Raw genomic sequence first — 27,149 nt, 5'->3', positions numbered from 1 at the left:
TGAAATCGGTTTGGACGAAAAGGAAATAGAAATATGATCCTCGTGAATGTAACACATTCACCATACAGTGGAGTGTGTGCTGTTTTGAAGTTTTTGGTAGTTCAAAATTGTGTGCCGGACAGGGATTCGAACCTGGAAGTTTGATTTTCGCGGGCAGTGGTTTTGGAGGCTTTTTTTCATAATTTTGTTTAACAAATTAGATGTTGCGACTGAGCTATTCAGGCACGACCAACTACCATCCCTCATATCTTTAGATTTTTGGAAACAATCTCCTAGGCCGTCGCAACGCAATTTTTCCACAATATCCTTTCTACAATGAGTGATACTCTCGCATTGTATGCAGGAGAACTTCTGTGAAGTTTCGGAAAGAGGAGAGAGATGACATCGGAAGTACAGTAGCGAGTCGTGCTGGATGGGTTTTTAGACAAGAACATCGCCCGCCGAAGGCAAGGTTCCGCTTTCGAATCCCTGTCGGACACACGGTTTTTATCTGTCAGGAAGATTCAAATGAGGCATTGAGTGAAAAGTTAGTAAAGAACACCACAGAAGACACGGTTTGAAGAGATAAGCACAGCGGTTACACATTCTTCAGGAGAAATTGGTCGTACATCCTGCTGACTAAAGTATGTGGACAAAGATAAGAGTCTAGCTGGTGTGAAATCAACGAGTGCTCCATACAAGGGAATCAGATCGCCAAACTGCGAGACAGTGCGAACAAAAATCCGAGTAAACTGCGAACATCTCGGTGGAATGACATCGGAGAAAGAGGAACGGGAGGCTGAGGGCGTTTGAAAATAATGCAGATTAGTTTAGAACAGGAAGTTGAGGGCAGTTTGTTTTCTCGTATTTCACATATGGCGTATCGATACGAGTAAAATATAAGGGAAAGACAACATTCTGTGTAATATGGCACTGTACATCGCTTATAATCTTATCCGGCTACACGTTTGAAACGAAGAAATAAAACCGAAAAATATAAGCAAAAGCCGGGAATGAGGCGAGGAGTGGCAGTGACCAGGTGGGGCTCCGCCGGCCACAATGCGAGTCGTTAGGGCCTCCCCTTCCCTGCTCTTAATTACGCCACCGGCAAACCTTGTGACATTTCACTTCAAAATGAACAGCTAACTACTTTCGCGTCGAACTTGGCCGGGAGGACTTTTTTTCTATTTTTATCTTCTCTACTGTCACCTCGCTGCAGCCCTAGTGAACTACAGCCGCAAACCACGGGTCGCAGTTTCTGACACACGTTTCACAATATTTTATCAAGCGTAAAATAAAATCATTAAAAAGAATCGTATTTCAGAAGCATCAAGGCCGATCATGAAACAAACCTTAATCTACCAGTTTCGATTAACCAGACACCATCAGGTACCGTATCAGCAGCTCTTGGTGGTTCTGAAGAACGGTATGGTATTTCTAAAATCAAGGGGTAGTCATAAAGTTTCAATCACGACATCGAAAACGTCTGCAGTTGTGGCACACAGTGAAATCCCCTTGTAGAGTACCGTAGCACATCGCTAGAGAGCCAAAATAAAACAGCGCAGTCCGTAGATAAAGAGGAGTACGTGCTCGTATTTACCAGCTGTGCAGCGACATCGAAGCAAAATGTAAAGCAACATGCCTGGCTACAGATTGCTGACTCAGTACTACGTTATACGTTTGGAAGTTTTATTCTTTAAGGTAATGAAGTCTGGAGGGATGCCGCAGAAACTTTTTCATTCCTCGACATAAAAGGCCAGATGAAGTAACGCGTGCACGTCTCAGCTCCAACAGCAGCACGCTTAGTTAGGTACTGTGCTGTTCTGGAATGGCTACTGCTTTACTCTGAATAGTAAAACCGGATATCGACAAAGAGGTTGTGTTCATGCGTCATCTATCTCCAGATAATACTTCATAAGCTACCAGACCGTGCGTGTCGGAGAGTAATTTGTACCAATGTTGACGACTTTCTGTCTTATTTAATTCGCGTATGATGCAATGGAACAATGACTATCTATATGCCTTTTACGTGTCGAAATCTCTCAAAGCTTACTCTCAGGATCTTTTCGCTAGATATAATTACAATGGTGCCATCAGAATCGTCGCAGATTATAACTAGAATACAGGTTCTCTAAATTTACACAACTGTGTTTCGCAAGAACAGCGTCATCTTGCTCCCACAGTTTCCCATTTAAGTTCCACGCTCACTCCTCTTATACCTTCATCTGCTGCGCCCATCTGTTACGATCTTACCACCTGGTCTCTCAGTTCGCACTTTAAAACAGCGAGCAGCACACTAAAACCTCACCGTACCAGCGTCTTGTATGCTCACTTCCAAAAATCCTTCCAAAAGATCCGTTTGCCTTCCCTAACACCGATTTTATATGTTTTATTTCAAATCGCTTCTTAGTATTATTCTGAAATAAAGTATTAAAAAGTACCTATGCATATCTACAAACGCCGGCCGCAGTGGCCATGCGGTTCTAGGCGCTACAGTCTGGAACCGCGCGACCGCTACGTTCGTAGGTTCGAATCCTGCCTCGGGCATGGATGTGTGTGATGTCCTTAGGTTAGTTAGGTTTAAGTAGTTCTAAGTTCTAGGGGACTGATGACCAAAGAAGTTAAGTCCCATAGTGCTGAGAGCCATTTGAACCATTTTTTATCTACAAACGCCTGGTGTTAGAATCCAAGCGAGCGGAGAATGAAAGAATAAACTTTATGACAGTAAAAGAATAACGTTATTAAAAATGATACATGTGAAACCAAAATTTGATGCTGGGTGACATGCAATTCCGTGCTGCTCCACCTGGTGCACTGTAGCATTCTTGGATCCTCCTTAGCATGCTGTCCGAAATGTCGCTGCTCAGACTCGTTCCACTCTCTGAGGCGATGCAGTGTGTGAAGAGGATTCCCGTGACACCACATGGCAATGTTCAACTAGCCCCCAAGCATTCTCGATTGGTTTCATGCCATCACATAGCGCACGCCATATTCCACTCTGTTGATGTCTGCCTTCGGGGGAGAGGGAGGGGGGGGAGGGGGCAAGGTGTTCCTGAGGCGTACGCAGAATGTTCGTGTGTTATCATCTTGAAAGCCAGCTCGTCGCCGAAATGTTGACTGCAGGGCTAGACCATAGGTTGGAGGAGCCTGTCCTGATACTGCACATCCTACAATTTTCCTCGATAGCGATGACAGGCCTCCAACATCCGTACACGATACCGACCCAAAACATGACAGATCCACATCCAGAGACGAGCATTGATACCTGGCCACCTCCACACTCTTCTAGGACGACAATCAACCACCAGACAAACCATGCACTCGTCAGAGAAGACTAACCGCTGTAGGTAGCAGTCATCAGCTGGTACTGTTGGCTGCGAGTGACCACTTCAATGCTTAGCCTCTCACGATAGCTACTGAATGTTCGAAAGACGTCGCTGTGATGTTCGCTAGGCTACGCTCACGGTGGCACCGACATCGGTTGATTCCATCTACGACCGACATCGGCCGAGGATGGCTGATCTTTCTGAATCTGTACGCCTGTATGTGCGCGGTCACAATGTAGTCGATCTCATCGCCCGAACGAACAGACTTCGGACGACACTCGGTGAAATTCAGACCAATTTGTTTTCTTCGGTCGAATCGGCCGGCGTTCGTGCACACGAAATGTAGACTTTGAGAAATTGAAGTTTAGGTAAGAAGGAAGGAGTTTGTGGCATCCAGAAGATGAAAAACACCTTAATCGGGATTTAGCTCGGAATCTATGGGCGGAAATCGCAATTTCATTGGAAACCACAAGTAGGCAAAATTTTTATCGGAAATTCTTATTTTCCTGCCACTCCAGGGTTAGGACTAGGCCTTGTTCCGGTCTCACCATCTCGTGCTTGGTTTCTCACAATTCTCTTGCCCCCTGGTTTATAATCCGTTGCTAGTTTAGGAAATTTTATCGGAAACATTAGGCGTAAATTACAAGCTTAAAAAATAATTTGTTCGAGTAAGAGGGGTGGCGTATCGTATGCTTAAAGATACTAAATTAAACTCCACCCGAACAGGCCATGAAGTCCCAACGAAACCGACCGGATGCCGTGTCATCCTCAGCCCACAGGCGTCACTGGATGGGGATATGGAGGGGCATGTGGTCAGCACACCGCTCTCCCGGCCGTCTGTCAGTTTACGAGACCGGATCCGCTACTTCTCAGTCAAGTAGCTTCTCAGTTTCCATCTCAAGGGCTGAGTGCACCGCGCTTGCCAACAGCGCCCGGCAGACTGGATGGTCACCAATCCAAGTGCTAGCCCAGCCCGACAGCATTGTTCTGTTACTGCAGTATATAAAAAAACACAATTTTTAGCTCATTATTGATCTTTATACGTAGTTAAAAGTGAAATTTAGAAGAACGTGTCTTGATCCATTAGAAATGGTTTGTGAAAACAATGGGTTTGTCTATAAATAACTTTTCTGCTCTAGTCATGCTTTTCTTTTACTTATATTTTACACAGTGCATTTCAGGAAATTATTCCCATTTTCAAGAGCATCATCGAAATACAGAGGCATTAGATGTGGTCCAGAAAACACAATGTGTACCACCAGCAGATATTACTTTGGGAAATTTAAGGCATGCGGAGATTTTATAAGTCACTGGGTCACTCATAAGTGATTTATTACCTCCAACTGTAACAGTGTTGAATACCAAAATCTTTTGCCAACATGATAGGATCACTGTTAACCACAGGATTAAAATTAAACTGAAAATAGGAAACAAAATATGCAATGACACACTTGGTACTTGGTGCACTCCCGTTTTTGTCTCTTCAAAAACTGTTTGCTGAGGATGCTAGTCCAAATTGTTTTGCTGCAAATAAGCAGTTAAAGTCCAATCCTCTGTGTTGTGCTGAACTACAGTGTCCTATCATCTATAAAGACAGCTTCTGCAGGCTTCTGTTTACTGCAGCCAGATACTTTTCGGATGCCACTCTTACGACCTTTGCTAAAAAAACCTGTTTATGAACTGAGTATTAATCCTAGCTGAACTTCTGTCAACTCAGTTATCAGCGGTTCAAGTGTATTTTGCTTTGTGTTCAGTAAAATAGTTATTTAATGTAACAAGCATCAAAATATTGGACTTGAACTAGCATGGACACACCATGGAATGCAAGTTAACAGCAAATCTGACGGGAACTGGTGCTTAAAGATACTAGTGAAACATATTTGGGTTGTGGCAGGTGGACGTCGGCTGTCTACAATTTATTATTACTGATTACTGCAGTTTTTATATCAGAAGGGTGATGATTCTGTTATGTGAGATGATTTGCAAATGTGTGTGTTTCGACTTTTTGCTGAATTTATTAGAAGTTGTGAAGAGTGTTTGTAATCTCGTTCTTCAATGTCACCACGAATAATCTCCAGTATGTAATAGAACGTTTGTCTCTTCATCTCATGTATTAATAACGGTCGTTGGGTTATTCCAACAATTGAGGAAAGAGTGTACAGTAAACGCCACATTCTTTTCGAAACAGATGTAGTTCATTCACACGCATTCGGTGGCGTTTTATGATCAAAACCGGAGTGCAGCACTCGTCGGCAAGCACAGGGGCGTCGTGGCATCCATCCCGCCAAAGGAGGTTAAAGTAGATCCTAACCTCCTTGACAGAGCAGATTCTAACCTAACATAACATGACCTCCTCGATCCCGCCCCCAAAAAGGACAAAGGACATCGGACGCAATGTAATCAATTTGTCGGCCGACGTAACTGGACGGCCTCTGGCAATTAATTCTGCTTACCGTTATCGGTGCCACTCTGAACACGGCCTAGGTTCGGCGGGAAACATCATGCTGAAAACACTTCGTGCCGTAATGTGACAATCCTCTCACTATCATAGCTTGAAATCTCTGTACGTCCTTTTTTTTTTACCTTAGAAGTTAAGTCCCATAGTGCTCAGAGCCATTTGAACCAACCTTCTTTTTAGCGATCGTCGAGGGACTCGGCTGTTCTATTGATGATGTCAAATTAAACATCTTTCAGCCGTCGGTTTTCAACGTTATTTAATTAGGCAACCAGTTTAGGTGCTTTATTATGCTATCTTCAGGCCCCTGACCGACGTGTAGGAATAATCTACCTCGCTTGTGATCGAAGTAGGGGCCAGCAATACTGGTATTAGTAGAAGTGGTATTAGTAGAAGTGGTCACTGCAGCAAGTAGATATCTACTACTGCTGGCCCCTACTTCGATCACAAGCGAGGTAGATTATTCCTACACGTCGGTCAGGGGCCTGAAGACGGCGCAATAACGCGCCGAAACTGGTTGCCTAATAAAATAACGTTGAAAACCGACGGCTGAAAGGTGTTTAGTTTGACATCATCAAAGCTTGAAATATCCATTGGAGACATGTTGACAGACTGGACAATGTATCCTAAATGGCTCCAGGCAAATAGGATGGTTCCTTTGAAAGGCCACGGCTCATTTCCTTCCCCATGGTCAAACAGTTAGAGCTTGTGCTCCGTCTATAATGACCTCGTTGTTGACGGGACGTTAAACACTAATTTTCCTTCTTTTTTGACGGTATAGACAAACCACACTGTCCTGTTCACGATTGGAGATAAAAAGTTCTCTTCAGAATGAGATTTTCACTCTGCAGCGAACTGTGCGCTGATATGAAACTTCCTGGCAGATTAAAACTGTGTGCCCGACCGAGACTCGAACTCGGGACCTTTGCCTTTCGCGGGCAAGTGCTCTACCCACTGAGCTACCGAAGCACGACTCAGGCCCGGTCTCACAGCTCTACTTCTGCCAGTATCTCGTCTCCTACCTTCCAAACTTTAAAGTTCTCTTGTCAACTGCACAAAGAAGGAAGGTTTACTTTCACGTCCATTGCATATCTGACTGTGTGTAGCGATTTTCTGACGTCAAAAGAGTGGCGAGAAAGAAGTTTCTAATAGAAAATCACAAACTGTGCGAGTCATGAGGGTTGCTCACTCAAATATACAGTGCAGTTACAGAATTATACAAGATGGATGCGTACGTTATTAACAGTCATTAGCGAGTAAGCAGTTCGTCACATCACTGCGCCTTGTAGTCGTCTCTGCGGTGTCCTTCCTGCTTAACTTAACTCACCGCCTCTCTCCCACCCCCAGCCACTAGTCAACGTTTATGGGTGTGCGTGGCGGGGGGAGTGGAGGCGGGGAACCCAGTTTGACGGGGAATCAGAACCACAGCACAGTTGACTCTTGCATACACACAAAAAGCACCGACTGTGGATCGAATGGCTGCTGACACACTGCTGCTCTACCATCGAGCCAAAATATGGGATAGCTGAAATTCGAAGACTTGCTGGCTCGCGTTTGGAGTTTCGCCTTTCCAGAGGACCAGCTGATTGCGCAGGCATATATCCGCAAGTAGTAGGCCTACTTCTATCGTCGTCGTTGTCGTATGTTCCCCAATGCGTAGAATGGTCACAGCAGTATCTCCTTTCTTGTCAAGGAGGAGGTGCTGATTGCTAGCCTAGCATGTTATCGTATCTGCCACTACTTGAACCCAAGCCTACTAGTAGACTTTTAAACGTCACTCCAAAGTGGCAGAAGAAGTCGGGGTTATTAGCAAAACATTCAAACCTGCGGGAATACTTGACCCAAGTACAGAACGATATTTCATGAGCGGAAACGCGCATATCCCGTGCTTCGGCTCCGGCACACAGTTTACTCGGTTGGGATCTGCAGTGAAAGTTACCTTTCTGCAACAGCGTGCGCTTTGCCTCACGAATTCCTGTGTAATTGTCCTTGACAATATGTAGCTTTATACAAGACAGTATTTTACAACCAACGGCGTGATCACAAGCGTTTCAGCATCTAACAAAATTAATCACTCAGGTCTTCGTCGGGAGTTAAAAACATCGAAACTTGCACCTGTGCGTGATATTTTTCTTTTACTCTGAACAACTAAACGTTGACCTAGCTTACCTCAGTTCTAATACCAGAAGTGTTCCACAAAAGATGAAGCGTCCAAATCTTATCTTATTTATGTTTTAAAAATCGGTACTTACTCCTCGTCTTGTTTATAGCCTAGTTGCGCTGTCCGTCTAATGTAAAAACATAACGGCATTTTTCTTTTTCTTTTTTGCTTTCCTTGAGAGTAAAGTTAATGTAAGACGACATTTTCGGACGCAGTAAAACTGTAGTTGAGATGGTGGAGCACTTCTCACTTTAAGCATGGTGGTTGTAACTAAACTTTCGCTACTTGAGAAGGTCCTCATGAAAAACGAATGATCGTAGGACAATGAAAGTTTGTGGAAACTTTTGTAAGGACATGCGGAAGATAGACAGCGAATAAACCATTGAAAGAAACACATTTTGCTTTCCGCATGAGAGAGGAACATATGTTAATTGCGTGCCATGTTTGTGTTCCAGGTTACAAATGTTGCTCAATGTCACGAACACCTACATCCATCCACAACAGCCTGGAACCGCACTAGAGATACGACTTCACAGTTGTTCGCAGCACTTTTCGAACGGTAGACCATAGAAGTTTCAGCTGTCGTGACACAGTTCGCTCACTGCTTGAAGATCGCACATTGCTTCCAGAATTCTCAGCCATCAGTAACTTCTTCAACAATTTGTGGCGCAATTGGCCGGCAGCTTGTCCCTGGAGCAATTTCCAAATCGCCAGCTAATTCGAACTTCGGAATCATGTTCTTCAACCCCGATGTGGAAAGAGGACCTCTCCGTATACCTTTAATGTGTCGATACTCTTGAAGAGCAACAGTACTATTGCTGTTTTAGCTTTACTAGTAAAGCCGTGCTCACCTCGTCCAGACCCGTGTTGATTGTCTGCAACTGTAATGCTCATTGATGCTTGTGCTTAAGCACTACTTCGCCGTACCTATACCGCCGCCTAACGGCAAGTTATCACACTAACACTATCAACGCGCATTCTACAGCGCACGGTATGAACATCGTTCTTATACGGTTGTGTATCTTCACGGGAAATAGTTTTCCGTCCCCCAAGTAGCGAAAGTTTAATTATAACCATCCTGTATATCACCAAATTCATTAAGGCTTTGGCATCTTGAACTCAGAGCACTTTTGAAAAAAAAAAAACTGTCAATTCGGCAGGTACATTAAGTATGGAAATCTCAGACCGTCAACAAATAGGGTGTCTAATTTCAAAGCTCAGTTGTGACCTTGTGCTCAGTCATTCTGAGGAATCGGATAAAATCCGAAATGTTGGGAATTTAACACTGAATAAATAAATAATGGGAACACAGTGGTGCACCCATAAAAGGTATTAGGAATATAATTTAAAAACGAGGGAAAAAAGGCAAATGCACTGTATCATGATAGATGGCGGCTACAAGGTGTCAGCCAAACCCTTTGCGGCACTTAAATGTTGTACACACGTATGATAGCAGCATGAAGCCGCAGCTATTGCAAATAAGAGAAGCTGACGGCTTCCTCGGTGCCGACGTCGGACTAAAAAAAAGTAAAATTGCCCGCGCCCTTGAGATAGTGGCTCTCGCGTGGACCGGCGGCCTGTATTTATTACCGAATTACCACCTCGTTAATGCGTAGCGCCTGTTTACTGAGATTTATGGCCAGAAACGATTTAAAACAGCTGCTTTAATTGAAAGTATAATCCAAGATTAGACTGGCCCCTTTGCGTTAGGGTGAAATTGCTCGTCTGCCAACTCTTTTGAACGAGAAACCGCGAAGCCTCTCTGCGATTCATCTCGCCTCAGACATTTCCTTTTCCCGCCGGGGAGAGGAAAAAAGAAGAAATCAAAAATAAACCACCGAATATTTCGCTTTTCGGATCCAAAAACCCACGCTGCAGGAGAGTTTTTACAGGAGAGGGTATTAACACCGATTGCGAAGCTTAGCCAAAGGTGATCCGCGGATGCTGTAGGCTCCTCCCGGGTGTAATTTGATGGCCAGGCGGCGTACCTTCTGTCTGAAAGTCGTCCTCCCTTCTTCGTGTACTCGGCCGACAGCCGAACAGAATTCTTCACAAAAATTTACTTCTTGCTCAGAACGATCAAACTTAGGCTCGGATTTAGTTTTCCAATTTAAATACTTTGTTGTTGTTCCCAGTCGGATTAACTATAATTTAAAATCGCTGACAGTTGTTTTTCCCAACGCAAAACAGAGCAAGAAAATTTCTGCAGAGGATATCTATTTTTACTTCTCATTTAATTAGCTTTACAGTAGAGACTCGTCGTCGTTTCCCCGTACATATTTTTTTTTTCGGAATCTTTGTCCAAGGATGAGTTGAACCATACAAGGGAATTTTTCATATCTTTCCGACCTATTTTTTCACATTTCTTCAAATTATTCACGAACAATAAGCGTGATAAGTCGGCGTTAAGACTCTGAATGTAGATGTAAATTCATCGGAAATTTTTACGCGTAAGTGTAAAAACGTTCTTCTCATTAGCTCTGCCTCATGTGGCCATCTTTTTCCGATTTTTGCGCTAACTGTCTCCTTCTTATGTATTATAGCCGCGCGGGCTAGCCGTACGGTCTGGGGCGTCTTGCACGGTTCGCGCGGCTCCCCCCGCCGGAGGTTCGAGTCCTCCCTCGGGCATGTGTGTGTGTGTCTGTGTGTTGTCCTTAGCGTAAGTCAGTTTAAGTTAGATTAAATAGTGTGTAAGCCTAGGGACCGATGCCTTCAGTAGTTTGGTCCTATAGTCCTTACCACAAATTTCCAATTTCTTAGGTATAATAGTGTCTACAGTCCTCTGCTTGGTGTTCTATGTCTCTCTCCAATACTTTCCCATAATTTTAGTCATGTTCAATTTCTGACGAGATTATCAAACCGTATATAAATTCAGTTTTCAGATGTATCTAATATTACAAAGGTTTATTCTACTCTACTTCATTTCTTGTGTTGCTGAAATCGGGTGTTGATATTTGGAGGAGAATGGGGACCAAATCCGTCGTTCCCTCATCAAAGGAAAGATTGCAGGATTCGTTGCTTAGCGGAGGCCATTACAAAAGACAATAGCAATACGATATGTTTGAAAAAACTGTCTATTTGTGCATTTTTCATTGCTTTTCAAACGGAATACGCTTCACTGCAGGTTTCTATGAATGAAGTTGTGTAGTGTTTCACAAGGATTTCAGCACTTCCTACCTCTTACAAATTTTAATTTGTAAGAGAACTTACTTCGACCCAATTTTACAATCTCTTGATGCTTTTCATCGTCGATTATAACATAGGTACCGCATAACCCATAACATTAGTAATACAAAAAGAAAACAAGCAATATTCCCCTCTCAAAGCTTCTCTTTTTAGCTTTCAGAGTTTTCACGTGCTCTGTAATAATTGCAATGTATCGTATTCACAGATGTCATAACAAAAATTTTGTTTCGTTAATTTTTTATCGACATTTAAATAATGTGCCTGCTAAAGAACTGGGTCTAAAATATTTACATCTTTCAGTATCTTAAAACAAAGCAATAAATGTCATCAGCAAAGTTCTTTTCTGACTGCTGCGGTGCAGCATAGGAGGCAAATCTTCCTACCGCGAAACTGCTTTCGATTTCTCCTCGTTGTATTCTCCTTCATTGCATTAAGACGATTTTCTCTACGTTCAGTTCACTTAGATGATTTTGTTTTTGTCGTCTCACCGTGATTTTTCTGCAATCCACTCGATGAATTTCAGGAAAATATTTACTATATTCTACAATTTGATTAAGATGGAATGTAAAAAAATTGTACGAATTGAGGGAATTAGCATTAAACGTGTTGCTGGAAGGGGCTCTCTGTCAAAGTGTGGACACTTCTTGCTTTTAATTTTATTAATCAGTAGCATTTCTGTGTTTCTATATGAAATCATAATCGGTGCTATATGCGATATTTGGTGAGTATTTCTGGTAACTACAGAACCGATCACAATACGAAAAAACTGATGAAATGTTAGGAAACAACATGCTCTAACCACAGTTAATCACTCAGAAAAACAGGCTAAAGTGTGTATACCCCGTTAGCCTAACGCTGAGGTATTTCTACTACACCATTAGATTACAGGCATATTCATGTCATTACCTGAAATACGGTATTGTTTTTAAAAAATAGCCTTAAATTCGTTGCAGTGTCAATTATATTTTCGTGCTGACTACCAGAACATTTATAAATGAACTAATCTCAACTTTATTTCAGACGTATTTGGTTCTCACTTACGGGAGTTTCAACGCCACGTGGTTCCCTTGATATATTACTCGGGATTTCGTCCTTTCAACTGCTGGGATAAATTTTGTGCCTGGAATTGTAAGGCTCTCTCCAACGACTTTCGCAAGCAGGCGCCAAACATCTGTTTTTCTCATATTTATATGTCTTCTTAATTATGTTCAAATGTTTGAATTAATGCGCACAACGACCCGATTGGCAAACGTCAATGCTTACCTCGCAGTACCCTTACAATCTTTTCAGACTGTTTCTGACCACCCTGTAAATGAACTGAACTAGAAAGGGCTAATGCCCATCAAAGTCAACATCTGATAACTGTCTACCAGTCTTGGAGCCAGTTGCCTCTACTCACAAGAATATCCTTTTTCGTCGCAAGATAGTGAGCAAGTGAAATACGTGGAATTGACACGGATTTCACAAGTGTTGTATGAAGTCTAGTAGCAGTGGGTGGAACAGAGGTAACACTTGTCAAAAAAGTTTGTGTGTGTGTGTGCTTTTTTTTCCGACGCTGCAGCTGCTGTCGTGGGAAGAATGTAGCACAACACTCGGAATACTGCAGCGTTAAAGCGTCGATTTGGCCACGGGGAACATTGTACACAGATAGTTACTCGCTTTCCCTGCATCGCGCAGGACTGTGAAGCGTGGTAGATTACTTGTTCTCGATATAAGTGGATGGGTCTGAAGAAGGCGATGTTTCAGTTTTTTGTGCGCCTCTAGCAATCTCTTGGCCAGGGGCCCCAGCATTCATATCGCCGTGCCTAATTCTGTTAGGACGCTACAGTAAATGTAACACTCACTTCTTCTTTGGCTCGTATTATTCACGTCTCGCTGCAAGTATCTATATGCTCACGTAGAGGTGAAGTGCCCACCAGGGGTGAAGTAGTACCTGCACTTTGCAATTAGAAAGAGGAAAATATTGAAGTTTATGGTTTTGAACATTTCTTGAAAACGACTGCCAACAACCATTCCGTAATTTTTTATGCACCAGCACTCAGCTGTTTAATTGCATTTTGTTTTAAATACCGGCCTCGGTTTGTTGCATCATCTCATCTTAGAGTCTAACACTCACTCATTTGTTTTTATTATCTACACCTGTACGTTGTTCTATATTATTCTTACATTGATTCTCAGATTTTACAATTTTCTTTTTCATTATACGTTTTTTCAACTGAGTTGTAATTTTATTGTAAATTTTTTATTCTTTTCCTACTTCTGGAGTCAATGTTTTCCGCAACGTGATGTAATAATTTTTAACACCGGATGCATGAAGAGGCATTACTTATATCTCTGCTCTGGCTTGTTGTTCATAACAAGCATCTGTGGTTGGATACTCTTGGACACACGGCATTTTATGCAAGGATATCTGTTTAGTACAGTAGGCGTTTAGCAATTCAGCTGTGGCAGTAATTATACGGATTTCGATGTGAATATGATATGCTATAATATGTAATTAATATTTCATCATTTCTTAGTATTAATTTATACCACCTATGTATAATTGATTGGACTTCATGTATTTATAGTTGTTTCACGTTTTGTCTTGACGTAAACGGATACAGTACTGATGGTGTAAACCGAAGCCGGTAGTTATCAGGAAAGACAACTAAACAGATACGTCTCACGTATGTTTCAGGAGCCCTCTGCCAAACACTTATGCGTGAATTGCACAGTGGTTATGTAAACGTAGATGTATAAAAAAACTAATGCTTTTGACTAGTATCGCGTGTTCAAATTGTCTTTGACGTTAGTTAGCATGCAGTGTGGAATTTGTCTGTAGTAGCTGACCTCTCTGCTATGTGGTTATTACCTCGTCTCACATCCATGAAGGTACGGAACACGAAATGTGAATCTACGACATAGTGAACACATAAAGAATCCTACTTTGTGGCACAGTTAACAGAGAAGTTACGATGAATATCTTTGGCGTAATGGTATAGTTATATTACAACTTTCTCGGCCCTAGAGTATTAAAATAATTAAATTAATAACATTGTTGTGAGTTCTTGGAAAACAAATGTGGGAAACTACTGCATGTAACAGAGCTTTTACGAGTCGCATACCCAACGGGCAGCTGACATACAATGGGGAAAAAGAACGGAGGGAAGATAAAGAATTAATCTCTTACACAATGAGCAAGCAGGCACGTATGAGTCAAGTAACAGTTTGAGTACTTCTGGCTCAGAATAGGCGAACTCTGAGCCGACATTCGAGGAAATATGAATGGCCCTCAGAACGTACCTGCGTCTTTGCTCGTTCCTGTCTGTTTTCACAATGGAGGAAGTTCAAAATGGTTCAAATGGCTGCGAGATTTTTGTTGCGATAGTAGAATAATACTTTTGAAGGGAAGGTTGGCTCTGAGCACTATGGGACTCAACTGCTGTGGTCATAAGTTCCCTAGAACTTAGAACTACTTAAACCTAACTAACCTAAGGACATCACACACATCCATGCCCGAGGCAGGATTCGAACCTGCGACCGTAGCGGTCGTGCGGTTCCAGACTGTAGCGCCTTTAACCGCTCGGCCACTCCGGCCGGCTATGGAGGAAGTACGTGGCACATGTGAATCGACTCTATTCCTCCCAACATCACTAAACCCTGGTTGTGCCCAGTAGAAGTACCGGGATCGAATCCTATTAGTGTACATTTTTATCGTCACAGGAGACGTGGCGGGGTATAATGGGTGTGAGACACTGCTTACATCAACAACAAAAATCTGTTCTCAAATCGAAGTTTGTACTGAACAGCACAGTGTTTAACAGGCACGGTTCTCTCTTGCCTTCCTCCAGCCTTACAACTGATTTATCCAGCCAGTCATAGTGAGACGCACAGATTAGCATGGACTCCGAACTACGGTCAACTTGACATTTTCTGCGTTAAAAAATCAGTGCCAAAGATGAAAGAAGCGATGAGAGACAGACTTATCGACGACTGACCCTCGGACCGGGGCCCAAACTGGAGATGCAATTTTCTCCCACCTCCAAGATTCGAACCAGTTGCCTCCGGATAGAGCGCCACCACACAAGCGTGCGTTTGCTCACTCCGCTACGGAGGAGGATCGATATCTTGGAGCCTTAGCAACTTTTTACATGTGATGCTGCTGAAGACTGCTAAAGATTATGTGGGTAGATCGGAAAAATAATGAAGATGAGCTGAATCGCATTGAGGGGAAAAGAAATATATTGTAGGACTTGACTAAAAGAACAGGTCGGTTGATAGGACATATAGTGAGGTATCAAGGAATCTTCAGTTTCGTAATGGACGCAGATATATGTGGAAAAATTATAGAGAGAAACCAAAGCTTGATAACAGTAAGCAGATTCAAGTCGAAGTAGCTTGCAGTGGATATGCAGAGATACTCAGCCTTGCACATAACAGATTAGTGTGAGGGCTACATCAAAACCAGTCTTCGGACTGAAGACAGCAACAACAACAACAGATGTGTTTGTCAGTATTCGTCCCCAGTCCTCGTACCATTGGAAAGTACTTGACTGAAAGATACTCAGCACCACTTCCATCTTCCAAACCTTCTATAACGTGCCCCATCTGCCCATCCCAAATGAAGGCTCCAAGCCTCTCCATTCCTGCCTAAGCGAATTCGTACTATCCCCCAATTATCATGCTGAAACTATCTGTTCTTCGCAGCACGAACATCTAAAAACTTTTCCCATGAAATAATACACAATACTGGAACGTTATCGTGTGTGGCCAGATTGTAGCCCTACGCCATCAGTCTCGAAAGACCCTCGCAAGCAGCTGTTGGGCGAGCAAGATAGAGAGCTACAGCGAGTCGTACCTTGGATGTGTGGGTGCGCAGGCTGGACTCGGTGGCGAAGCCCTTTCCGCAGATGTTGCAGTGGAAGGGTCGGTTCTTGGCCCGCTCCACCTGGGCGTCATGGTTGCGGAGGTGCTGCTGCAGGTTCGACAGCTGGATGAAGGCGCGCCCGCACTCTGGCAGGTGGCACTTGTAAGGCCGCTCGCCTGCAACGTCAAAACACAGCGTACCAATCTCAGACTAACACTTGCAATATTCATATTTTTTCATTGACACGAACAACTTTCACCTTGCACTCAAAGCAACTGTTCAAACTGACGACCGCCTAGTTACGGTTGGTCACTGATGCATCCTCTCCCACACGATCTGATAGCATCTACTCAAAGTATACGTTACAATCTCAGACTGACCTGGTGATACAGGCTGTCTCAAACCTTCAGGTTCAAAATTGTGCAGATGGTGGGCCAGCATAAAGTGACAAGGGAAGCATACACCCCAACAGGACACCGATTTTACTAATCTCTCGTATGAATACACTACATACTTAACGGTAACAAATGCTGCTTTGATACGATGCGCTTCTCAATCCATTCTAAGAAAGCGAAGTTAAAAGTTTTACGAGCCTGTCGACTACCATACGAGGACACCAGCTGTCGAGCAGCGGCGTCAGCGTAACCGGTTATGGGGGGCAGCCAAGCAGTGTACTGCCATCCAGCCTGGTAACTTTTTTCTGAACCTTCTACAGGACACATGTATCGCTACGGTTATGACCTGTTTACAAACAAATCGATCACTTCTAGTATCGAAATGAAGAGATCTGCAATAAAGCAGGTAGGAAAATAGGCAATCACGGCCCATTTCATTCGTTTAAATTCTGGGGAATTTTGCTGCCGAGCGAAGCTTCAAGTCTCTCGTTTTTACGTTGACTCGCGTGACACTATTGCCAACCTGGACGTTCGATAGCTAGCTACAGATTGTCATTGTCGCTATGTCTGTAACTTGGCGAACTTGTCTGAGTACACTTATTTGTCCTAAAATAGAACTGAACCCCCATTGCATATTTCGTATTGTCTCAAACACGACAGAATATCGAACTTCCTGGAAGATTAAAATATATAGAGAATATCAGTTGAAAAAGTTTAATTTCCCTCTTACACTACTTCGGTGCTAGGAATTATATTACACGTCATCTCTTAGATCACTGAAATACGATCTTTGTATGTATCACATAGTAATTTCACAAAATAAAGGTTCTTTGAACAGGTCTGCCGGACGTTTGTGTTTACAGGGCAGAGAAAAGAGTCGTAAGGGTTGAGACGCGACAAACTGAGGCTCGGCTTCCTCCTCTCATTTATTTCTTTAATTAATACTAATTTGAGGTCCGATCGTTTGTATTAAGACGAGTTTGATTTCATGGAGGTAATGAGTGATTGCGAGATTTATCTTTAATTAGTTCTTTAGTTTATTTTCTCTATTTATGTCGTTTAAAATGGCTTCAAATGGCTCTGAGCACTATGCGACTTAACTTCTGAGGTCATCAGTCGCCTAGAACTTAGAACTAATTAAACCTAACTAACCTAAGGACATCACACACATCCATGCCCGAGGCAGGATTCGAACCCGCGACCGTAGCGGTCGCTCGGTTCCAGACTGTAGCGCCTAGAACCGCACGATCATTCCGGCCGGCCTATGTCGTTTCATTTTGAATACGTTCTGTGCACGATTTTGGCGATACAGGGTGCAGGTTTTCAGGGAAGCTGTGTGTGGGGTCCGGCGTTAGTGGGTCGGGCAGGTATTTACAGCCGCAGCCTACCCGTGTCGCGAATGCCGCCCCCGCAAGAAGCCGGGAGGAGGACACAACGGAAGAATTGGCCTGGGTCGCGTTCTGAAGTGACGGGCGCCAGCACGTCGGAGTCAGCGGGGAACCTGCCAGCGAACGACGGAGGTTTCCTCCGGAAATACGGTTGTAAACAATACGAGGGACTCAACTAGGCAATATGATGTTTTTTCAGAGGACTCTCTGTGGCGAGAGGGATCATAAACATCACTCTGTTGCTAAAAAAGACGAGTCTCTGGAATGTGACTGAAGCACTGTTTTGAACAGATGTTTCCTGTGTTTCGTGAAACTGAAAGGCACTGTGGGTTTCTTTTTCTGCTTATGGGAGCGGAAACCGTAACCGATGTGCAGAGCCTCGGAACAGATTTGGGAGCCCTTCGATATACGCGGGAACGTTTGTGATTGGCTTTTCCTTATAGATTAAGTGGTAGTTGATATAATATTGTACAATCCTTTCATCGGTATTGACTTCTGAGACGGAGCTCCTATTGGCTCTGAGAGTCGTGCAGCACGGAGATCAGGAGGAGAGAATCGAGCAAGTCTGGAGGGCTATTCGGTCACAGGTTGAGTTGGAGGATGTTGGTCTATTCAGCAGCAAGCAGTCATTGACTTGGCTTGCTCACCGAAGTCGGTACTTTTCGCGTCGATGACTAGCGGAAGTGGAGGTTCAAATTGTTCAAATGGCTCTGAGCACTATGGGACTTAAGTTCGTTGGTCATCAGTCCCCTAGAACTTAGAACTACTTAAACCTAACTAACCTAAGTACATCACACACATCCATGCCCGAGGCAGGATTCGAACCTGCGACCGTAGCGGTCGCGCGGTTCCAGACTGAAGCGCCTAGAACCGCTTGGCCACTCCGGCCGGCGGAAGTGGAGGGAAGTTGTTGACGATATACATCTTGTCAAATCGCGACTGATGTTGGCTCATCTTCAGCGACGGCAACGCTTGCTTTCCTACCGCAGTCGTCAGTTCAGCGTTACCCACAAAGTCAGTAATGAAGTTTAGGAGCAGTCGATTTATGATTTAGCTAACGTGGGTTTGTTAGATGGTGTACACGTGTATTTGCGAGACTCGCCGGAGCTTACTAGCATAGAATCTTGGGCTTGGAGCTATGTTTCTTACTTCAGTTGTGATTTAATTTCGCGTGTGGTATGACAGAATTATTTTTCTCATTCCTTGCAAGTTTGGTCTTACCTCCTAGTATTTCAGCTGAATGTTAATATCATTATTTTTGCTGTTTATGATGTGTTCTTGTATACTGTCTTTTTTTTTTACATAACTCGCATTTGCTTGAATTTTTCTAAACTCGAGGAGAGCCTTTCCAAAACATTAAAATTGAAATATCCAGGACAGTGAATTTAATTTCGTGGTTATATTTCGCGCCTTCCCTTTACTGTATACGGGAACTCCATCGCCGTAACTCTGTTACTAGCGCCTAGATTTTCATTATGTTAATGTCTTAGTCGCTGTGACCGAGCAGTTCTAGGCGCTTCAGCCCGGAACCGCGCGCCTGTTACGGTCGCAGGTTCGAACCCTGTCTCAGGTATGGATGTGTGTGATGTCGTTAGGTTAGTTAGGTTTAAGCAGTTCTAAGTCTAGGGGACTGACGACCTCAGATGTTAAGTCCCATAGTGCTCAGAGCCATTTTAACCATTTGAGGTACTTTCTAGCGTTTCCGCTGCGCGACACTTGAATGGTAACTGGGTTCATGGGGGCAGTCTATTGCACGAGAGTCCAGGCGTGACGGGCTCTTTAATCGAACTTTACTTCGAAGCTCAGACGGCGTCTCGCAGGTTAGACGACGACATGCACCCGTCTTGTTCCCTCGCCAACAGTTTTCCATACTTCGAAAGTTCGAGATCTGAAAATCAAATCTCTTTCGGAAAATCAATACAGCCAAGGCTCGCACAAAAGCTAAGAGGCATCTCTGCCACAATATCAGTCGCACTGCTCACCTGATAAGGCCCTTCGTACAATTACCCCTTTCGTAGCAAGGAAATACTCTAACCACAGAACCCTGAAAGATAGCAACGGATGTTTCTGATCACAGCGACATGTTCATGTTTCCGTGTTCTGATATCGAATGAACTCTGATATTACTCACCCACTGGGCTGCAACGACTTCGGAATTAGTTTGACTTTCTGCACGATGTACGTTGCTCTAGTCAATCAGTGTGAGTGCTGTGGATCAGTGTACTGGTATTCCTTTAGCGGTGAGCTTAAATCAAAATTTTAGCTTTCTTGCGAGTCAATGGCTACGTTGTAACGGAATGTTTAGAACTAATTTAAGGGAGACTACAAGTAAACAGTCTTTTGACATCCAGGTTAGAAGGAACGGAGCACTACTTCCATCGAACAAGGGCTGTGAAGGTCATGGGCCGGCGTCTTGTCACAAATCATCTGCGTACTGCTTTGGAGCACTTTAGAGAAGTCACTGGAAACCTAAATTTGAAAGGTCGGGCAGAGTTTCCGGGCACAGAAACAGAGAAAATCTCATTTAAAAATGCGACCGAGTACCGCAGTACAGAAAAAAAGTCAGCTGGTTAAAGCTGCTTCACAAAGGAAACTATCTGTAGCCTGCAGTAAATACTCATAACGTAAGAATTGCATTTCTTCATGAAGTTATTTTCCTGCGTAAAGGTGTTTTTTATTTGAAATAAGCATTTTTCTCATTTTCGACAAGTTAATTTCGCTCTCTAAAGCATCATCAAGCGACCTTTCACAAGAATTGCATTATGTGCTTAAAGCACGTCATTTTAATTTTTAGATGTTGACCACGCCATGTGATGTTGCGTGATAGTAACCAGCTAAGCGAAATTTGTTAATCACAAATAAAATGAAATAAACTGTTTAATAAACAGTTTATTTAATTCTCGGGCAAGAAAAGGCGTCCGGCCATCCCGATTTAGGTTTTCCGTGATTTTCCTAAATCGCTCCAGGCAAATGCTGGGATGGTTCCTCTGAAAGGGCACGGCCGACTTCCTTCCCCGTCCTTCCCTAATCCGATGAGACCGATGACCTCGCTGTTTGGTCTCTTCCCCCAAAACAACCCAACAACCCAACTCGGGCAAGAAAAGAGTTTATTCAAGAAATGTACTGCGGCTGTTGGCCAAAATATAAAAAGGGATATTGCATTTGGAAACTGAAATACTCGTAAATACCGGTGTCGAACTGTTTGTCGCTTGATACAATTTGTTTACAATGCTTAACTGAAAGAAATCGACTTCCTGAAAGTTTAGACATGTGAATAGAAAAATATACGCTATAAATAATAAAGGTACAGAAGAATAACTTCATATCTAAATGCTGTACTACATGTCAGTAAACGTGTTATTTACACGCATACGCAGACCGCTATTAGACGATTTACGCTATACATACCAAAGACACAGTTCGATTGGTTACATCTGTAGAAATACACGACAAACATGGTAAAACCGCAGAGGCTGCTTTCTACGAGTCGCTGCAGACTGCAGCTGGCGCGGTGACAACAATCCCGTTGTCACGAATAGCTTACAGAACGCGTAACTCGCTTGCAGTTGAGGGCTGCGGCGGCGGCGGACAAGGTGAGGAGGCGCTAGCGTACAAAAAACGGGCCGTTGCGGTTCACATGTAAATTACTCATCTGCGCCGGAAGCGCTCTCGGCAACTCTTTCTTCGTGGCGCTCATGTGCGCCGAAGCAATTAAATTCGTGTAACTGTGCGTGGATTCCTGCAACGCCTCTCTCTAATTTCATCACCTAATTACGAGTAAAATAGAGTGAAATCGATACTCATTAGGGGTTCGTCAGGTGCCTTCACCGGTTTGGGAGAAAATGATACGTCCACTCGCAAGGGGATATAATTAATGGGGCTAAATATATGTTTTATCGATTGAAAACGCTCGTTCATTTTAACACCGATGCGCGCTAAATTGGGCTGTGTTTTAAGATATCACACCCTCTTTCCCGACCGATAACCTTTATTTTCAAACAATCACTTACGGCCAATTGCTTCTCCGAGACATTTCGCAAACTCCTTCGAAGAGGAGCAGCCACGCCGATCCTATCCGGGCACAACGTCATATGTCATCATCATCATCATCATCATCATTTAAGACTGATTATGCCTTTCAGCGTTCAGTCTGGAGCATAGCCCCCCTTATACAGTTCCTCCATGATCCCCTATTCAGTGCTAACATTGGTGCCTCTTCTGATGTTAAACCTATTACTTCAAAATCATTCTTAACCGAATCCAGGTACCTTCTCCTCGGTCTGCCCCGACTCCTCCTACCCTCTACTGCTGAATCCATCAGTCTCTTGGGTAACATTGCTTCTCCCATGCGTGTAACATGACCCCACCATCTAAGCCTGTTCGTCCTGACTGCTACATCTATAGAGTTCATTCCCAGTTTTTCTTTCATTTCCTCATTGTGGACACCCTCCTGCCATTGTTCCCATCTACTAGTACCTGCAATCATCCTAGCTACTTTCATATCCGTAACCTCAACCTTGTTGATAAGGTAACCTGAATCCACCCAGCTTTCGCTTCCATACAACAAAGTTGGTCGAAAGATCGAACGGTGCACAGATAACTTAGTCTTGGTACTGACTTCCTTCTTGCAGAAGAGAGTAGATCGTAGCTGAGCGCTCACTGCATTAGCTTTGCTACACCTCGCTTCCAGTTCTTTCACTATATTGCTATCCTGTGAGAATATGCATCCTAAGTACTTGACACCGTCCACCTTTTCTAACTTTGTTCCTCCTATTTGGCACTCAATCCGTTTATATTTCTTTCCCACTGACATTACTTTCGTTTTGGAGATGCTAATCTTCATACCATAGTCCTTACATTTCTGATCTAACTCTGAAATATTACTTTGCAAACTTTCAATCGAATCTGCCATCACAACTAAGTCATCCGCATATGCAAGACTGCTTATTTTGTGTTCACATATCTTAATCTCACCCAGCCAGTCTATTGTTTTCAACATATGATCCATAAATAATATGAACAACAGTGGAAACAGGTTGCAGCCTTGTCTTACCCCTGAAACTACTCTGAACCATGAACTCAATTTACCGTCAACTCTAACTGCTGCCTGACTATCCATGTAAAGACCTTTAATTGCTTGCAAAAGTTTGCCTCCTATTCCATAATCTTGTAGAACAGACAATAACTTCCTCCTAGGAACCCGGTCATATGCCTTTTCTAGATCTATAAAGCATAGATACAATTCCCTGTTCCACTCATAACACTTCTCCATTATTTGACGTAAGCTAAAGATCTGGTCCTGACAACCTCTAAGAGGCCTAAACCCACACTGATTTTCATCCAATTGGTCCTCAACTAATACTCGCACTTTCCTTTCAACAATACCTGAGAAGATTTTACCCACAACGCTGATTATAGAGATACCTCTGTAGTTGTTACAATCTTTTCTGTTTCCATGTTTAAAGATTGGTGTGATTACTGCTTTTGTTCAGTCTGATGGAACCTGTCCCGACTCCCAGGCCATTTCAATTATCTATGTAAACAAACTTACTGCAAGGGAGATAGCTTACAGTTGCAGGTCTCGTATAATTCCAGCTAACTAGAGGGAAGGATGGCAGAGGAAACTGGACGTAGTGTCACTGAAGGAACCCTCACAGTGTTCCTATCTTGTAACAACCAGTACCACGTAAGATTTAAAACTGCTTCAGCTACGTAAATTATGTACTGTACAAGCGACTGTGCGTGCCCCAGTCCTCCTGTTTACGAAAAGGAGATATCTTGTCATGGGTAAGTATGTGAAGGAACCATCGCATTATACGTCTTATGGAGTTTAGCAAAAGCACGGAAAATCTAAATCTGGATCTGAATCAGCAGTCCAGTGCCGCCTGAAGAGCGTTGTCTCCACAGTTATTTTTTATTTTTTATTTATTTATTTATTGTTCCGTGGGACCACATTTAGGAGAAGTCTCCATGGTCATGGAACGAGTCAATACATGAAATTATAACACGATTGTAGAAACAGATAAAATGAAATATAAGAAACATATTCAGGCGACAAGTCGTTAGTTTAAATAAAGAAAATCAAAAATGTACACTGGAATTTGCTTAATTTTGTATCTCTTCCAGGAGCTCCTCGACAGAATAGAAGGAGTGAGCCATGAGGAAACTCTTCAGTTTAGACTTAAAAGTGTTTGGGCTTCTGCTAAGATTTTTGAGTTCTTGTGGTAGCTTATTGAAAATGGATGCAGCAGAATACTGCACTCCTTTCTGCACAAGAGTCAAAGAAGTGCATTCCACATGCAGATTTGATTTCTGCCTAGTATTAACTGAGTGAAAGCTGCTAACTCTTGGGAATAAGCTAATATTGCTAACAACAAACGACATTAAAGAAAATACATACTGTGAGGGCAATGTCAAAATTCCCAGACTATTGAATAGGGGTCGACAAGAGGTTTTCGAACTTACACCATACATAGCTCGCACAGCCCGTTTTTGAGCCAAAAATACCCTTTTTGAATCAGAAGAATTACCCCAAAAAATAATACCATATGACATAAGCGTATGAAAATATGCGAAGTATACTACTTTTCGTGTTGAAATGTCACTTATTTCAGATACTGTTCTAATGGTAAATAAAGCGGCATTTAGTTTCTGAACAAGATCCTGAACATGGGCTTTCCACAACAGCTTACTATCTATCTGTACGCCTAGGAACTTGAACTGTTCCGTCTCGCTTATAACATGCCCATCCTGTCTGATTAAAATGTCAGTTCTTGTTGAATTGTGGCTTAGAAACTGTAAAAACTGAGTCTTACTGTGATTTAGCATCAAATTATTTTCCACAAGCCACGAACTTATATCATGAACTACATTATTTGATAATGTTTCAATATTACACACAAGATCCTTCACTACCAAGGTGGTGTCATCAGCAAACAGAAATATTTTTGAATCACCTGTAATACTAGAAGGCATATCATTTACATAAATAAGGAACAGCAGTGGCCCCAGCACCGACCCTTGGGGAACGCCCCATTTAACAGTGCCCCATTGGGACTGAACATCATTACCACTCTCAATATTGCGGAGGATTACCTTCTGCTTTCTGTTCTTAAAGTAAGAGGCGAACCAATTGTAAGCTACTCCCCTTACTCCATAATGTTCCAACTTCTGCAGTAATATTTTGTGGTCAACACAGTCAAAAGCCTTCGTTAAATCAAAGAAAACACCTAACGTTCGCAACCTTTTATTTAATCCGTCCAAAACCTCACAGAGAAAAGAGACTATAGCATTTTCAGTTGTTAAGCCATTTCTAAAACCAAACTGTACATTTGACAGCAAATTATGTGAATTTAAATGCTGCAGTAACCTTGTATACACAACCCTCTCAATAACTTTAGCAAACACCGATGGCATAGAAATAGGTCTATAATTGTCAACATTATCCCTGTCTCCCTTTTTATAAAGTGGCTTCACTACCGAGTACTTTAATCGGTCAGGAAACCGACCACTCCTAAAGGAAAAATTGCAGATATGGCTAAGTACTGAGCTAACAAACGTGGAACAATACTTCAGTATTCTGCTAGATACCCCGTCATATCCATGAGAGTTCTTGGTCTTTAGTGATTTAATTATTAACTCAATCTCCCTCTTGTCAGTATCATGGAGGAGCATTTCAGGTGACAGTCTCGGAACACTTTTTTCTAAGAGCGCTATATGATTCCCTGCTGGGACTAGGTTTCTATTTAGTTCACCTGCTATATTCAGAAAGTGATTATTAAGTACTGTACATATATGCGACTTATCAGTAACACGGACATCTCCACTACGCACTGATTCTATATTCTCGACCTGTCTCTGCAGACCAGCCACTTCCTTTACGACTGACCATATGGTTTTAATTTTATCCTGAGACTTAGCTATTCTATCTGCATACCACATACTTTTTGCCTTCCTAATAACTTTTTTAAGCACCTTACAATACTGTTTGTAATGGGCTGCTGCATTTAGATTTTGACTGATTCCAACGTTTTGATATAATTGCCACTTTGTTCTACAAGATATTCTTATCCCTTTAGTCAGCCACCCAGGCTGCCTGTTTGTGCTAGTACCCTGTTTTGAACGTTTTAACGGAAAGCAACTTTCAAAGAGCACGAGAAAGGTCTTGAGGAAAGCATTATATTTATCGTCTACTGTATCAGCACTATAAACATCTTGCCACTCTTGTTCCTTGATAAGGTTTACAAAAGTCTGTACAGCAACTGGATCAGCTTTCCTAAAACGTTGGTAACTATATTTAACATGTGTTGCAGCACAAAAAACTTTTAGACTTAAAATTTGTGCATCATGATCTGAAAGGCCATTCACCTTTTTGCTAACAGAATGCCCTTCTAATAATGACGAATGAACAAAAATATTGTCTATGGTTGTTCTACTGTTCCCTTGCACTCTCGTTGGAAAGAATACGGTTTGCATAAGATTATATGAATTAAGGAGGTCTACCAGCATCCTTTTCCTTGCACAGTCACTTATACAATTAATATTGAAGTCACCACATATAACTAACTTTTTGTATTTCCTATAAAGTGAACCAACAACCTCCTCTAGCTTTAGCAAAAATGTTGTGAAATCGGAGTCTGGGGATCTATAAATAACAACAGTAAGAAGTTTAGCTCCACTAAATTTAACCACACCTGCACAACATTCAAACACCTTTTCAGTGCAGTACTTTGAAACATCAATTGACTCAAATGGGATACCGTTTTTCACATACATGGCTACTCCCCCACACCGCAAAGAGCTCCTAGAAAAGCTGCCAGCCAACCTGTATCCTGGTAAAGGAAGCCTCTGAATTATCTCCTTATTTAAGAAGTGTTCAGATATACCAATAATTTCAGAGTCAACATCTATAAGCAGTTCACTAACTTTATCTCTAATACCTTGTATATTTTGATGAAATATACTAATTCCCTCATTAATCGGATACCCAAGCTTTGTAGAAAGTGGTTTCTTTGTTAGAGAGACTTCCCTTAAGCAGGAATGCCTATCAGCTGACTTCAATCTAAAAAAGGTACAGCTCTAACACCCACAACTACCGGAATTTTCCCATGAGTGATCCCACCACCCCCACCTATGCTGTCACCTATAAGTTTTGCCAACCTCCCCTTCCCATACCTGTTGAGGTGCAGGCCATGTCTAGTGAAACCCGTCCTACTGATAGACTCCACCGACACCACTGAAATGTGACTCATGCCTTCTGTCATCAGCGCACCCCCAAGTCTCATGTTATTACGCCTGACGGCTGTATTAAGATGAGGCCGATCGTGACGCTGAAACAGTTCCACGAAATGCACATTCGTGTTGCCAGTCTGAGTGGCTATCTTTTCCAGGTCACCATCTATGTCATACTC

The 27,149-nt window shown here is 42.7% G+C and overlaps 1 protein-coding gene across 1 annotated transcript in view; it reads right to left on the bottom strand.

Annotated features, from left to right (window-relative positions):
• LOC124721099 overlaps positions 1-27,149 on the bottom strand; it is a 336,010-nt gene that overhangs the window by 75,633 nt on the left and 233,228 nt on the right. The window contains exon 5 of the mRNA XM_047245919.1: positions 15,948-16,132. Coding sequence (XP_047101875.1) covers positions 15,948-16,132 — 185 coding nt within the window. The remainder of the gene's footprint in view (positions 1-15,947; positions 16,133-27,149) is intronic.

This window comes from Schistocerca piceifrons, chromosome X, assembly GCF_021461385.2.
Source record: "Schistocerca piceifrons isolate TAMUIC-IGC-003096 chromosome X, iqSchPice1.1, whole genome shotgun sequence".
Classification (NCBI taxonomy): Eukaryota; Metazoa; Arthropoda; class Insecta; order Orthoptera; family Acrididae; genus Schistocerca; species Schistocerca piceifrons.
Note: the sequence above shows the minus strand (reverse complement) of the source record. Positions and strands in the feature narration are given on the sequence as shown.